This window comes from Schistocerca nitens, chromosome 4 (genome assembly GCF_023898315.1).
Source record: "Schistocerca nitens isolate TAMUIC-IGC-003100 chromosome 4, iqSchNite1.1, whole genome shotgun sequence".
Lineage (NCBI taxonomy): Eukaryota > Metazoa > Arthropoda > Insecta > Orthoptera > Acrididae > Schistocerca > Schistocerca nitens.
Window position 1 is genome coordinate 16096266 of NC_064617.1, and position 14560 is coordinate 16110825.

The 14560-nt window shown below is 42.9% G+C and overlaps 1 protein-coding gene across 2 annotated transcripts in view; it reads left to right on the plus strand.

Moving 5' to 3' along the window:
• The window catches only part of LOC126251529 (zinc transporter 9), a 214573-nt gene that overhangs the window by 68880 nt on the left and 131133 nt on the right, over positions 1-14560 (plus strand). For both annotated transcript variants that reach the window (XM_049952022.1, XM_049952023.1), the window contains one exon: positions 4949-5104. In XM_049952022.1, the coding sequence (XP_049807979.1) occupies positions 4949-5104 (156 nt within the window). The remainder of the gene's footprint in view (positions 1-4948; positions 5105-14560) is intronic.

The window sequence follows — 14560 nt, forward strand, 5'->3', positions numbered from 1 at the left end:
TTTTCAAAAATCATGCTGGTTGGGATGGAGAAGGTCATTCTGTAAGAGATACCTCATCATGTTTGAGCTCAGAATATGTTCTAAGATTGTTACAAACTGATGTCAAGGAAAGTTCCTACTCACCATATAGTGGAGATGCTGATACACAATAGGCACAACAAAAAGATTCACAATTATAGCTTTCAGCCATTAAGGCCTTTGTCGGCAATAGACACACATGCACACCTGCACTGGCGGCTGGAAAATGAAGGTTAGTCACTGCCCTCACCCATCCAGCCCCATCCCTGTTCCCATTCCAGCACTACACAGCCGTCATTTCACTGCCACACCCAGTCTGTTAATTTATTTTTATTTCTCTCCTTTCTGCTACTTACCCCCCACCTTATCTCCTGCCCTCCGTCTAAACTTCAGCACTTCACTGTCTGCCACCCCCGCCGTACTATCACTCCCCGCCCCAGCCTCCTCCTTAACCCCACCCAGTCGCCACTCCCATCATGCACTGATGCTGCTGCTCGCAGTGTGGTTTCAGTTATCTGAAACTGCAGATGTGTGTGCAAGTTACATTTGCGTGAGTGGGTGTATGCATGTGTGTCTATTGCTGACAAAGGCCTTAATGGCAGAAAGCTATAATTGTGTGAATCTTTTTGTTGTGCCTATCACGACTCAGCATCTCTGCTGTATTGTGAACAGCAACTTTCCTTCTCTAATATTGTCACATTCCATTCTGGATTTTCCATTGTTTGAAATTGATGTCAAGGTTATTCAATGGTAGTTTTGTCAATCGTTTCTGCTACCTTCTTGTAAATGAGTGTGACCTGTCTTTTTTTTTTTTTTTTTTTCCAGATACTGGGCATGCTTTTGTGTTCTGTGGCTCAATGATAGATTATAGCTAATATAGGAACTAACTCAGCCATGGATTGGGTGTAGAATCTGATAGGGATTCCATCTGACCTGGAGCTTAGTTTAATTTTAATAATTTCAGCTGTTCATCAGCACTATTGACACCAACACCTATATCACTCACCTTTTAAGTGGTATGAAGATTGAAATGGGTTTTACTTTGTGAAGGAAAATTTGAAAACAGAGCTACAAATTTCTCCTATTGCTTTGCTGCTCTCATTTTCAGTTCGTGTCTTGTTCTTGAATGACTCTACTTCAACACCACTAACAGCCTTTACATAGACCAGAATTTCTTTGGGTTTTGTTAAAGACCGTTTGACATGTTGCTGCAGTAGTCACTGAAGGCTTCACACATTGCTCTTATTACTGCCAAACGTGTTTCATTCAGAATCTCTCTGTTTGCAGCCCTATACTTTTTTTATACCTGTTATACAGTTGTCTCTGTTTCCCGTAGAAGTTTTTATTTTTTATTTTTTTTTTACATTGGCTATGTAATGGAGGATCTCTCCCATCAATAACTGTTCCACTGGGCACATATCTGTCCAGTGCATGGTTAACTGTTCTTTTAAATTCAAGCCATAGTTCCTTTCCATGCTCCTGTCCTAAGCTAAAAGTTTCAAGTTCCTCATTGAGATATGACACTAAGATTATTTATTTAGTTTGCTGAACATATAAATCATTCTACTTGTTTTAATTGCCCTCTGTACTTTGTTCATTGTTGCGATAACTGCCTCATAGTCACTGATAACAGGTTTGATATAGGTGTCCTCAAAGAGTGTCATGTATGTCTGTCTGTTTCCATTAGATCTAATACACAAGTTGGAATCCAAAATTTTTTGGGACTTGTGCTGCCATCTGGAAAGTAGTAGTAGTAGTAGTAGTAGTAGTAGTAGATGATATTTGCACTGCTAGGTGGCGAGAGCAGCATATCTGATAAGTCAGTGTGCGGAGTGGCATTCAGCTGGGAGGATGTGTTGTGTGTGATTTCCGTAATACTCTGTGTTTGGTGTGTGGCGATTTTACGATGGATCTGCGAACAGAACAGAGCGTGTGTATCAAATTTTGTGTGAATCTCGGGAAAAGCGTTACGGAGACCCTCGCAATGATTCAACAAGTGTTTGGGGGACAGAGTATGAGCCGTATGCGTGTGTTTGAGTGGCATCCTCAGTTTAGGGCCGGCTGTACGGGCGTCGAAGATGATGCTCACACTGAAGAGCGTGATCATCATTTTCTTTGATACCAAGGGAACTGCGCACAAAGAATTAGTCCCACCTAACCAAACAGTGAATTCCACATACAACTGTGATGTTTTGCAATGGCTCTGTGAAAATGTGTGGCGATGACAGCCCGAACTTTGGCGGCAAGGGAACTGGCTCCTGCATCCCGATAGTGTGCCCTTCACACGCCCTTGCTCACCAGGACCATTTTGGCAAAAAAACAACACTGAGGTTGTACCCCACCCACTGTATTCGCCAGATTTGGCCCCTTGCGACTTCGCGCTATTCCCAAAACTGAAACTCAGTTTGAAAGGCCGTCGGTTCGACACTCTAGAGAGGATTCGAGAAGCATTGCTGGTGATGATAAACACCCTCAAAGAAGAGGACTTCCAGAAAACGTTTGACCAATGGCAGAAGTGCTGGGACCAGTGTGTACATGCGATAGGAACTACTTTAAAGGTGATGGTGACCGTTAGTCCAAAGGTAAGGATTTTCAACAGTGGCAGCACCAGTCCTGAAAATTTTGGATAGCACCTCGTATTTCTATTATGGTTGGGATTCTGAACTATCCATTCTAGGTAGTTTCAGAGAAGGCATTTAACAATGCACAGGATTCTTGTCGTGCCCACCACTAACGAAATTATAAGTATCCCAATCGAGCGAAGAATGATTAAAGTGTCTTTCGGTGATTACTAGCTCATTACACACACAAAGTGATGAGTGCTATCAACAAGGAATTTCAAATTGATTCCATATTTCTAGATTTCTAGAAAGCTTATGACAATGTACCTGACAAGCAGCTTGTAATCAAATTGATTGCTTATGGAATATTGTCTCAGTTATGTGATTGGACTTGTGATTCCCTGTCAGAGAGGTCACTGTTCATAGTAACTGACAGAAAGTCATCGAGTAAACCAGAAGTGATTTCTGACATTCCCCGAGGTAGTTTCACAGGCCCTGTTCTGTTCGTTATCTATATAAGTGACATAGAAGACAATCTGAGTAGCTGTCTTCAGGTTGTTTGCAGATGATGCTGTCATTTATAGTCTAGTAAAGTCACCAGAAGATTGAAACCAATTGCAAAATGATTTAAATAAGGTATCTGTATGGTGCAATAATTGACAATTGGTCCTAAATGATGAAAAGTGTGGGATCATGCACGAGTGCTTAAAGGAATCCATTAAACTTTCGTTACATGATAAATCAGTCAAATCTGAAGGCCATAAATTCAACTAAATACCTAGCAATTTCTGTTACAAACAATTGGAAAGAGCACACAGAAAATGTTGTGGGTAATGTGAACCAAAGACTGCATTTTACTGGCAGAACATGATGCAACAGATCTGTGAAAGACTGTCTACAGAGTGTCACATACAAGATACAGGATTTGAGGTGGAAATCATTTAAACAAAAGGCATTTTTCATTGCAGCTGTCACCAAATTTCCCTGCAAATGTGAAAATATTTTGTTGATGCCGACCTACATAGGGAGAAACAATGATCATAATAAAATAAGAGAAATCAGATGTCGCTCGGAAATATATAGTTGTTCGTTTTTTCCTCCCGCTGTTCAAGAGTGGAATAATAGTGTGCTATTAGGAAGGTGGTTCGATGAATGCTCTGCCAGGCACTTTAGTATGATTTGCAAAGTAACCGTGTAGATGTAGCTTAACAAAGTTAAGTGCACATGAACTGATGTCTTCTGTGAAGTTTTTGGATACATCAGGAGGTGAATCTGGTGGTAGACAGAAGGAGCCTATTATTTTTGTGCCTATCCTTGTTACTGAGTCTTACTTGATCAATCTCTCATGCAGCTTAAATTTTTATCTCAATGGATTTGAGTTTCTTGTCTATAGCACCGCATCCATTTCCATAGCCTTTCGGTTTATGCTTACAGGACGGGTGTCCAGGGGCAGTGTGTTTCGTGGGGGTGGAGGACGTTTTTTGGATTGTGGAAGACGGAGAAAGTCATCAAGGCCTGGTCAGGGAGTTGCAAGGGTTTAGACTGGTTTTCTAATTCTCCTTGTCAGCCACATCATGGCCCAAAATTATTTCACTTTTGAAGGGTAAATCTATAAACAAATCTGTCATATTACCATGGGTACTTGCATAGCACAATCCTATGCCAACTTATTTGTGGCCACATACAGGAAACCATTTCTATCCAGTGAAGACCTAAAACCTCTTGTCTGGTTCAGGTTAATTGATGAGATTTTCATGCTGTGCACTTATTGGCAAGGACATTCATTGCTCTTTCATCCATAACCTCATCACCTACTCCCAAATCCACTTCACCTGGTCCTTCTCCACTCATTGAGCCTCCTTTCTTGATATCAAGCTCTTAGGTTGCTCCATATATACATCTTTATGTATCAAGTGCATCGACCATGAACAGGACCTGCACGTCTTTGTGGTTGTGTGTGTGGAAGTGTGTACTTTTGCTAGAAAAAGAGCAAGAGCTCGAAAGCTAGTGTGAATGCTGTCTCCTGTTATGTGTTTCTGTGCTCCTCGCAACAGTACGCTGTAGGTGACTGGTTGCCTTTCCTTATTTTACATGTAAATAATACTTTTATGACTGAGACATTGAAGAAAATAACTGATTACCAGATTTCACTAACATTAGTGGTATGCAATTTTAACTCTTATTGAATGCTATTCTGTATAATAATTTTCTTTTCATCTCCTGTCTGTCTCACATTTGTGTAATTTTGAAAGTTAAATTTTGCTTGTGTCATTTCATATGTTTAATACTATGTCAGTTCGTAACATTAAAATTTAAGTCTTACAGCTTTGACTACTGAAATGAACTTGGACAACCCTACTTCTTTCCAGAGTGCAAATCTTGAACATCCATATGGCTATAGCAACATGAAGTATGTGGCTTCATTGATATCTGGAGTGGGTATCTTTTGTGTAGGCACGGGCCTTTCTCTGTATCACGGTATTGTTGGCCTACTGCATCCAGAACCTGTGCAGTCTCTATATTGGGTATGCATACTACATGTTACTTATTTCAGTTGCTATAATAAGTTTTAAGTTTCAGTGACTTGATGTTTTATTAATTTGTCATGCGGGCTTTCTGTGTTGAAGGTACAACCATGTTTGTGTACAGTACTTGTCACCAGTGACAATTAGCAACAGTTGTCCAAAATGTTTGACCAAGCGAGAGGTTGCAGTGGTGAGACACAGGAAGATGGTAGTCAAATCCCTGTCCGAATATCCAAATTTTTCGTTTCCCCAAATTACTTAAGGCAGGTGCCTGTATGGGACCTTTGAAAATAACGTAGTCCGTTTTCTTCCTTATCCTTTCCCAATCTGAACATAGGCTTCATCTCTGATGACCTTGTCGGCGACAGGTGTTAAACCCCAATCTTCTTCCCACAGCATTTGATGCGCCTTTTTGAATAAAATTGCTTGAATATGATTTAGGACCTACTAGATATATTATCTGTCCAGAGAGTTAGAGAGCTTCACGTTATTACCACAGGTCCTGTTGGCCTGAATTAAGTGGACATTAACCTTCTTTTGAATATAATTATTCCAAAGCTTTCGAACTTTAATTTCTCATAAAATATTTTATTGTTTTCTTTATGATTTTGCTCCAATACTACATGCATAAGAATTTAATTAACAGTAATAATTGAGTCCATAACATTGCAGTGTCAACAGTGTGTTCTGGTCTTCAGTTCAAAACTGGGCCCCCTGCGGGTTCGGGGTTAAGAATAGGCCCGCGGTATTCCTGCCTGTCGTAAGAGGTGACTAAAAGGAGTCTCAAACGTTTCGGTCCTTACGTGATGGTCCTCTCTTGGGTTTGACCACCATATTTCAAAATTATTCCGAAGAGTGAGCCAATTGGGGAAGGGTGCCTTACTTGGTACATTGTGTCCATCGCGCATCGAGACCTTTAGCGAGCTTATTCGTCGTCGCATTGCGGGTCCGCTCGCTCTCCATCTCTTGGGCGAAGATACATTCTTGGGTGCGATTTCCGCCATGCACTCTGCCTGTCGTAAGAGGTGACTAAAAGGAGTCTCAAACGTTTCGGTCCTTACGTGATGGTCCTCTCTTGGGTTTGACCACCATATTTCAAAATTATTCCGAAGAGTGAGCCAATTGGGGAAGGGTGCCTTACTTGGTACATTGTGTCCATCGCGCATCGAGACCTTTAGCGAGCTTATTCGTCGTCGCATTGCGGGTCCGCTCGCTCTCCATCTCTTGGGCGAAGATACATTCTTGGGTGCGATTTCCGCCATGCACTCTGCAGTGTCGCTTTCTGCGCTGATGACGACCATGGACCTTTTGCCACCTCATATCCAGCACGGTAGACAGTCCGTTGTGGTGGGGCCACCATGTACCCTGTTGGTTGTAGCCCCCTGACAACACAGGGATCGCTCTACTGATGTGTGCTCTGTTAACTCCCCACGTATGCCAAGGAGTAGGTGCCTGTCTCCCTGGGGCATCGGGACTCCCGGCAATGGCCATCCTGCCAGGTGACCCTTGCTGAGGCTGGGTGGCGTCTGTGGGGAGGGCCCTTGGTCGGAGTAGGTGGCGTGAGGGTGGATGACACGCAATGAAGCGTGGTACATCTTCTCTTGCTGTTGGCCAGCCACCAGCAGTCTCTAAGCGTTCGAAGGCTCACTTTAATGCAAACATGTATGACCCCAAATTGTTCCCCTCCCTGGCCACACCATGGAAGGAACGAAAGGCTATGAATGACAGTTAGACATATTCGCCCTGGTATCTAGTCTGTACGGGAGCTGATGAGGAATCCTTTGTGTCCATGAAGCCTCAGTTCTTTTTAGAGCATTAAGAGGCCAAGTTTGGGGAGGTGGAGGGCTTGTCAAAAATGCGGTCCGGGTCAGTCTTGATAAAAACAGCATCCTCTGCCCAGTCATGGGCATTACTCTGTTGTAAGAGGCTGGGAGATGTTTCTGTTCCTATCACACCCCATAAAAGCTTAAATATGGTCCAGGGCATCATCTTCCACAGGGATCTTTTACAGTCCGATGACTAGCTGCGCACCAACTTGGAGTGACAAGGTGTCCATTACGTTCGGCGCATCCACCGGTGTCCGAGGGGGTAATCAGGTTGCCACTGGTGCCTTCATCTTGGCCTTCGAGGGTGACACATTACCCGAGAAGGTGAAGGTGATGGTCTACCGCTGTGATTTCAAGCCATATATGCCTCCCCCAGTGCAGTACTTTAAATGTTGGAAGTTCAGTCATATGTCTTCCCGCTGTGCTTCCACCCTCATATGTCACGATTGTGGTCGTCCATCCCATCCCGATACTCCATGTGCCTCACCTCCCATCTGTCTCAGCTGCGGAGAGCACCATCTCCCTTGCTCGCCGGACTATAGAAGGAAAGGAAAATAATGGAATACAAGACTCTGGACAGACTGACCTGCACTGAGGCTAAACAGAAATTTGAATGGTTTCATCCTCTGTGCATGACCTCACCTTATGCCACCACTGTCACTCCTGTTACAGCTTTACAGCTCCATCCATTTCACCACATACAGAAGGACCACACCTGCCCCCTTGATGGTGGGGGGGGGGGGGGTTTCCACCATCTTGCTGAGCTCCAACAACTTCTCAGCCTTCAACCCTTACAGGAAACTTGGTTTCCCTCCATGGCTATCGGGGTTATTATAAGAACCAGGCAGTTTACGAGAGGGTTTCTGGAGGCATCTGCATCTATGTCCTTCACTCTCTTTACAGGAAGTCTGTCCCTCTACAAACACCTTTAGAGGCTGTAGCTGTTCAGGTGTGGATGCCAAAGGGTGATAGTGTCTGCAGTCTCTATCTTCCACTGGATGGTGATGTCTCGCAGCATGTCTTGGCTGTACTGGTAGCCCAACTGCCACCACCTTTTCTGTTACTGGGCAACTTTAACGCCCATAAACCTCTGTGGGGTGGATCAGTGGCAACAGGCCGAGGCAGCATTGTTGAGCAAGTATTGGGGCAGCGCGACCTTTCAGTTTTAAATAATGGTGCCTTCACACATTTCTGTGTGGCGCATGGCACGAACTCAGCCATCTACCTTTCGATCTGCAGCCCTAGCCTATTACCATCTGTTCAATGGAGTGTGCATGACGACTTATGCGGTAGTGATGACTTTCCGATCTTTCTGTCACTGCCACAGCGTCACTCTTCTGCGAGCTTGTGCAGATGGGCTATGAAGAAGGCTGACTGGGACTTGTTCACCTCCATTGCCACTACTTAGCCTCTTTCCAATGACGCCATTGACGCGGTGGGTCACTCGGTCACCACCGCCATCGTTACTGCCACAGAATCTGCCATACCCTGTTCTTCTGGGTCTCCTAGGTGGAGGACTGTGCCTTGATGGTCGCCCAAGATCACAGGCGGGCACTCCAGCGTCACAAGTGACATCCCTCATTGGAACACCTCATCGTCTTTAAACGGCTCCATGCGCAGGTCCGCTGCATCATTCTCGAATGCAAGCAGGAGTGCTGGGAAAGGTATGACTCCACCATTGGCCTCCGTACCTCTCCATCGCAAGTTTGGGCCAAGATTAGGCAACTCTATGGCTATCAGCAAGGGGAAACTAAAGCCGTAATTTTTCCAGAGGGCATGCAGCTTTACTGTATGGTTAAATAATGATGGCGTCCTCTTGGCTAAAATATTCCGGAGGTAAAATAGTTCCCCATTCGGACCTCCGGGTGGGGACTACTCAAGAGGACGTCATTATCAGGAGAAAGAAAACTGGTGTTCTACGGATCGGAGCGTAGAATGTCAGATCCCTTAATCGGGCAGGTAGGTTAGAAAATTTAAAAAGGGAAATGGATAGGTTAAAGTTATACAGTGGGAATTGGTGAAGTTCGGTGGCAGGAGGAACAAGACTTTTGGTCAGGTGAATACAGGGTTATAAATTGTTGTTGTTGTGGTCTTCAGTCCTGAGACTGGTTTGATGCAGCTCTCCATGCTACTCTATCCTGTGCAAGCTTCTTCATCTCCCAGTACCTACTGCAACCTACATCCTTCTGAATCTGCTTAGTGTATTGATCTCTTGGTCTCCCTCTACGATTTTTACCCTCCACGCTGCCCTCCAATGCTAAATTTGTGATCCCTTGATGCCTCAAAACATGTCCTACCAACCGATCCCTTCTTCTAGTCAAGTTGTGCCACAAACTTCTCTTCTCCCCAATCCTATTCAATACCTCCTCAATACATGATCTACCCACCTTATCTTCAGCATTCTTCTGTAGCACCACATTTCAAAAGCTTCTATTCTCTTCTTGTCCAAACTGGTTATCGTCCATGTTTCACTTCCATACATGGCTACACTCCATACAAATACTTTCAGAAACGCCTTCCTGACACTTAAATCTATACTCGATGTTAACAAATTTCTCTTCTTCAGAAACGATTTCCTAGCCATTGCCAGTCTACATTTTATATCCTCTCTACTTCGACCATCATCAGTTATTTTACTCCCTAAATAGCAAAACTCCTTTACTACTTTAAGTGTCTCATTTCCTAATCTAATCCCCTCAGCATCACCCGATTTAATTTGACTACATTCCATTATCCTCGTTTTGCTTTTGTTGATGTTCATCTTATATCCTCCTTTCAAGACACTGTCCATTCCGTTCAACTGCTCTTCCAAGTCCTTTGCTGTCTCTGACAGAATTACAATGTCGTCGGCGAACCTCAAAGTTTTTACTTCTTCTCCATGAATTTTAATACCTACTCCGAACTTTTCTTTTGTTTCCTTTACTGCTCGCTCAATATACAGATTGAATAACATCGGGGAGAGGCTACAACCCTGTCTCACTCCTTTGCCAACCACTGCTTCCCTTTCATGCCCCTCGACTCTTATAACTGCCATCTGGTTTCTGTACAAATTGTAAATAGCCTTTCGCTCCCTGTATTTTACCCCTGTTAACTTCAGAATTTGAAAGAGAGTATTCCAGTTAACGTTGTCAAAAGCTTTCTCTAAGTCTACAAATGCTAGAAACGTATGTTTGCCTTTTCTTAATCTTTCTTCAAATATAAGTCGTAAGGTTAGTATTGCCTCACGTGTTCCAACATTTCTACGGAATCCAAACTGATCTTCCCCGAGGTCGGCTTCTACCAGTTTTTCCATTCGTCTGTAAAGAATTCGCATTAGTATTTTGCAGCTGTGACTTATTAAACTGATAGTTCGGTAATTTTCACATCTGTCAACACCTGCTTTATTTGGGATTGGAATTATTATATTCTTCTTGAAGTCTGTGGGTATTTCGCCTGTCTCATACATCTTGCTCACCAGATGGTAGAGTTTTGTCATGACTGGCTCTCCCAAGGCCATCAGTAGTTCTAATGGAATGTTGTCTACTCCAGGGGCCTTGTTTCAACTCAGGTCTTTCAGTGCTCTGTCAAACTGTTCACGCAGTATCATATCTCCCATTTCATCTTCATCTACATCCTCTTCCATTTCCATAATATTGTCTTCAAGTACATCGCCCCTGTATAAACCCTCTATATACTCCTTCCACCTTTCTGCCTTCCCTTCTTTGCTTAGAACTGGGTTGCCATCTGAGCTCTTGATATTCATGCAAGTGGTTCTCTTCTCTCCAAAGGTCTCTTTAATTTACCTGTAGGCAGTATCTATCTTACCCGTAGTGAGACAAGCCTCTACATCCTTACATTTGTCCTCTAGCCATCCCTGCTTAGCCATTTTGCACTTCCTGTTGATCTCATTTTTGAGACGTTTGTATTCCTTTTTGCCTGCTTCATTTACTCCATTTTTATATTTTCTCCTTTCATCAATTAAATTCAATATTTCTTCTGTTACCCAAGGATTTCTATTAGCCCTCGTCTTTTTACCTACTTGATCCTCTGCTGCCTTCACTACTTCATCCCTCAGAGCTACCCATTCTTCTTCTAATGTATTTCTTTCCCCAATTCCTGTCAATTGTTCCCTTATGCTCTCCCTGAAACTCTCTACAACCTCTGGTTCTTTCAGTTTATCCAGGTCCCATCTCCTTAAATTCCCACCTTTTTGCAGTTTCTTCAATTTCAATCTGCAGTTCATAACCAATAGATTGTGGTCAGAATCCACATCTGCCCCTGGAAATGTCTTACAATTTAAAACCTGGTTCCTAAATATCTGTCTTACCATTATATAATCTATGTGATACCTTTTAGTATCTCCAGGATTCTTCCAGGTATACAACCTTCTTTTATGATTCTTGATAAATACAAAATCAAATAGGGGTAATGCAGGAGTAGGTTTAATAATGAATAAAAAATAGGAGTGCGGGTAAGCTACTACTAACAGCATAGTGAACGCATTATTGTGGCCAAGATAGACACGAAGCCCACACCTACTACAGTAGTACAAGTTTATATGCCAACTAGCTCTGCAGATGATGAAGAAATTGATGAAATGTATGATGAGATAAAAGAAATTATTCAGGTAGTGAAGGCAGATGAAAATTTAATAGTCATGGGTGACTGGAATTCGAGAGTAGGAGAGAAAGAAACATAGTGGGTGAATATGGATTGGGGGAGAGAAATGAAAGAGGAAACCGTCTGGTAGAATTTTGTACAGAGCATAACTAAATCATAGCTAACACTTGGTTCAAGAATCATAAAAGAAGGTTGTATACATGGAAGAATCCTGGAGATACTAGAAGGTATCAGATTATATAATGGTAAGACAGAGATTTAGGAACCAGGTTTTAAATTGTAAGACATTTCCAGGGGCAGGTGTGGACTCTGACCACAATGTATTGGTCATGAACTGTAGATTAAAACTGAAGAAACTGCAAAAAGGTGGGAATTTAAGGAGATGGGACCTGGATAAACTGAAAGAACCAGAAGTTGTAGAGAGTTTCAGGGAGAGCATAAGGGAACAATTGACGGGAATGGGGGAAAGAAATACGGTAGAAGAAGGGATAAAATAGTGAAGGCAGCAGAAGATCAACTAGGTAAAAAGACAAGGGCTAGTAGAAATCCTTGGGTAACAGAAGAAATATTGAATTTAATTGATGAAAGGAGAAAATATAAAAATGCAGTAAATGAAGCAGGCAAAAAGGAATACAAACGTCTCAAAAATGAGATCGATAGGGAGTGCAAAATGGCTAAGCAGGGATGGCTAGAGGACAAGTGTAAGGATAGAGAGGCTTATCTCACTAGGGGTAAGATAGATACTGCCTAGAGGAAAATTAGAGAGACCTTTGGAGAAAAGAGAGCCACTAGTATGAATATCAAGAGCTCAGATGGAAACCCAGTTCTAAGCAAATAAGGGAAAGCAGAAAGGTGGAAGGAGTATATAGAGGGTCTATACAAGGGCGATGTACTTGAGGACAATATTAAGGAAATGGAAGAGGATGTAGATGAAGATGAAATGGGAGATATGATACTGCGTGAACAGTTTGACAGAGCACTGAAAGACCTAATTCGAAACAAGGCCCCCGGGAGTAGACAACATTGCATTAGAACTAGTGACGGCCTCGGGAAAGCCAGTCCTGACAAAACTCTACCATCTTGTAAGCAAGATGTATGAGACAGGCGAAATACCCTCAGACTTCAAGAAGAATATAATAATTCCAATCCCAAAGAAAGCAGGTGTTGACAGATGTGAAAATTACCGAACTATCAGTTTAATAAGTCACAGCTGCAAAATACTAACGTGAATTCTTTACAGACGAATGGAAAAACTGGTAGAAGCCGACCTCGGGGAAGATCAGTTTGGATTCCGCAGAAATGTTGGAACACGTGAGGCAATACTGACCCTACGACTAATCTTAGAAAATAGAATAAGGATAGGCAAACCTACGTTTCTAGCATTTGTAGACTTGGAGAAAACTTTTGACAATGTTGACTGGAATACTCTCTTTCAAATTCTGAATGTAGCATCGGTAAAATACAGGCTATTTACGATTTGTACAGAAACGAGATGGCAGTTATAAGAGTCGAGGGGGCATGAAAGGGAAGCAGCGGTTGGGAAGGGAGTGAGACAGGGTTGTACCCTATCCCTGATGCTATTCAATCTGTATATTGAGCAAGTAGTAAAGGAAACAAAAGAAAAATTCGGAGTAGGTATTAAAATCCATGGAGAAGAAATAAAAACATTGAGGGGCGCTGATGACATTGTAATTCTGTCACAGACAGCAAAGGACTTGGAAGGGCAGTTGAACAGAATGGACAGTGTCTTGAAAGGAGGATATAAGATGAACATCAACAAAAGCAAAATGTGGATAATGGAATGTAGTCAAATTAAGTTGGGTGATGCTAAGGGAATTAGATTAGGAAATGAGGCACTTAAAGTAGTAAAGGAGATTTGTTATTTGGGGAGCAAAATAACTGATGATGGTCGAAATAGAGAGGATATATAATGTAGACTGGCAATGGCAAGGAAAGCTTTTCTCAAGAAGAGAAATTTGTTAACATCGAGTATAGATTTAAGTGTCAGGAAGTCGTTTCTGAAAGTATTTGTATGGAGTGTAGCCATGTATGTAAGTGAAACATGGACGATAAATAGTTTAGACAAGAAGAGAATAGAAGCTTTTGAAATGTGGTGCTACAGAAGAATGCTGAAGATTAGATGGGTAGATCACATAACTAATGAGGAGGTTTTGAAGAGAATTGGGGAAAAGAGGAGTTTGTGGCATACGACAAGAAGAAGGGACCGGTTGGTAGGACATGTTTTGAGGCATGAAGGCATCACAAATTTAGCATTGGAGGGCTGCGTGGAGGGTAAAACTCGTAGAGGGAGACCAATAGATGAATACACTAAGCAGATTCAGAAGGATGTAGGTTGCAGTAAGTACTGGGAGACGAAGAAGCTTGCACAGGATAGAGTAGCATGAGAGCTGCATCAAACCAGTCTCAGGACTGAAGACAACAACAACAACATGGTTATCAGACCCCCGTCAGTGTACCTGCGCTTTCACTGGATGGAGCAGTCCGTACTGACACAATTGCAAACTGCTGAAACGGAGCATTGATACCCACTTTTGCAAATCACCCACTGGCTTTCTGCTCCCTGAAAGAGCGGTTCGAACATCGGAGCCTTTCATTTCACACATGCCACCCTGAATCGTACGATGCTCCGTTTAGTGTGTGGGAATTTCAAAGTGCCCTAGCTGCTTGCCCTGATTGCCTCCCAGGTCATATCGCATCCACTGTCAGATGTTCAAACACCTCTCGGTGGACTGCCAGTGACACCTCCTACACCTTTTTAAATGGTATCTAGGTTCAGGGTGAGTTCCCATCACAATGGTGGGAAAGCATCATAATTCCTGTGTTGAAACCTGGCAGGAACCCACTAGAGGTGAATAGCGACCGCCCCATTAGCCTCACCAACATTCTTTGCAGGTTGCTCGAACGCATGGTGAGCCGGAGGTTGAGTTGCCTAGTTGAGTCTCGGGGTCTTTTAGCTCCGTCTCAGGGTGGGTTCCATAAGGGCTGCTCTGCCGCTGATAATCTGGTGTGC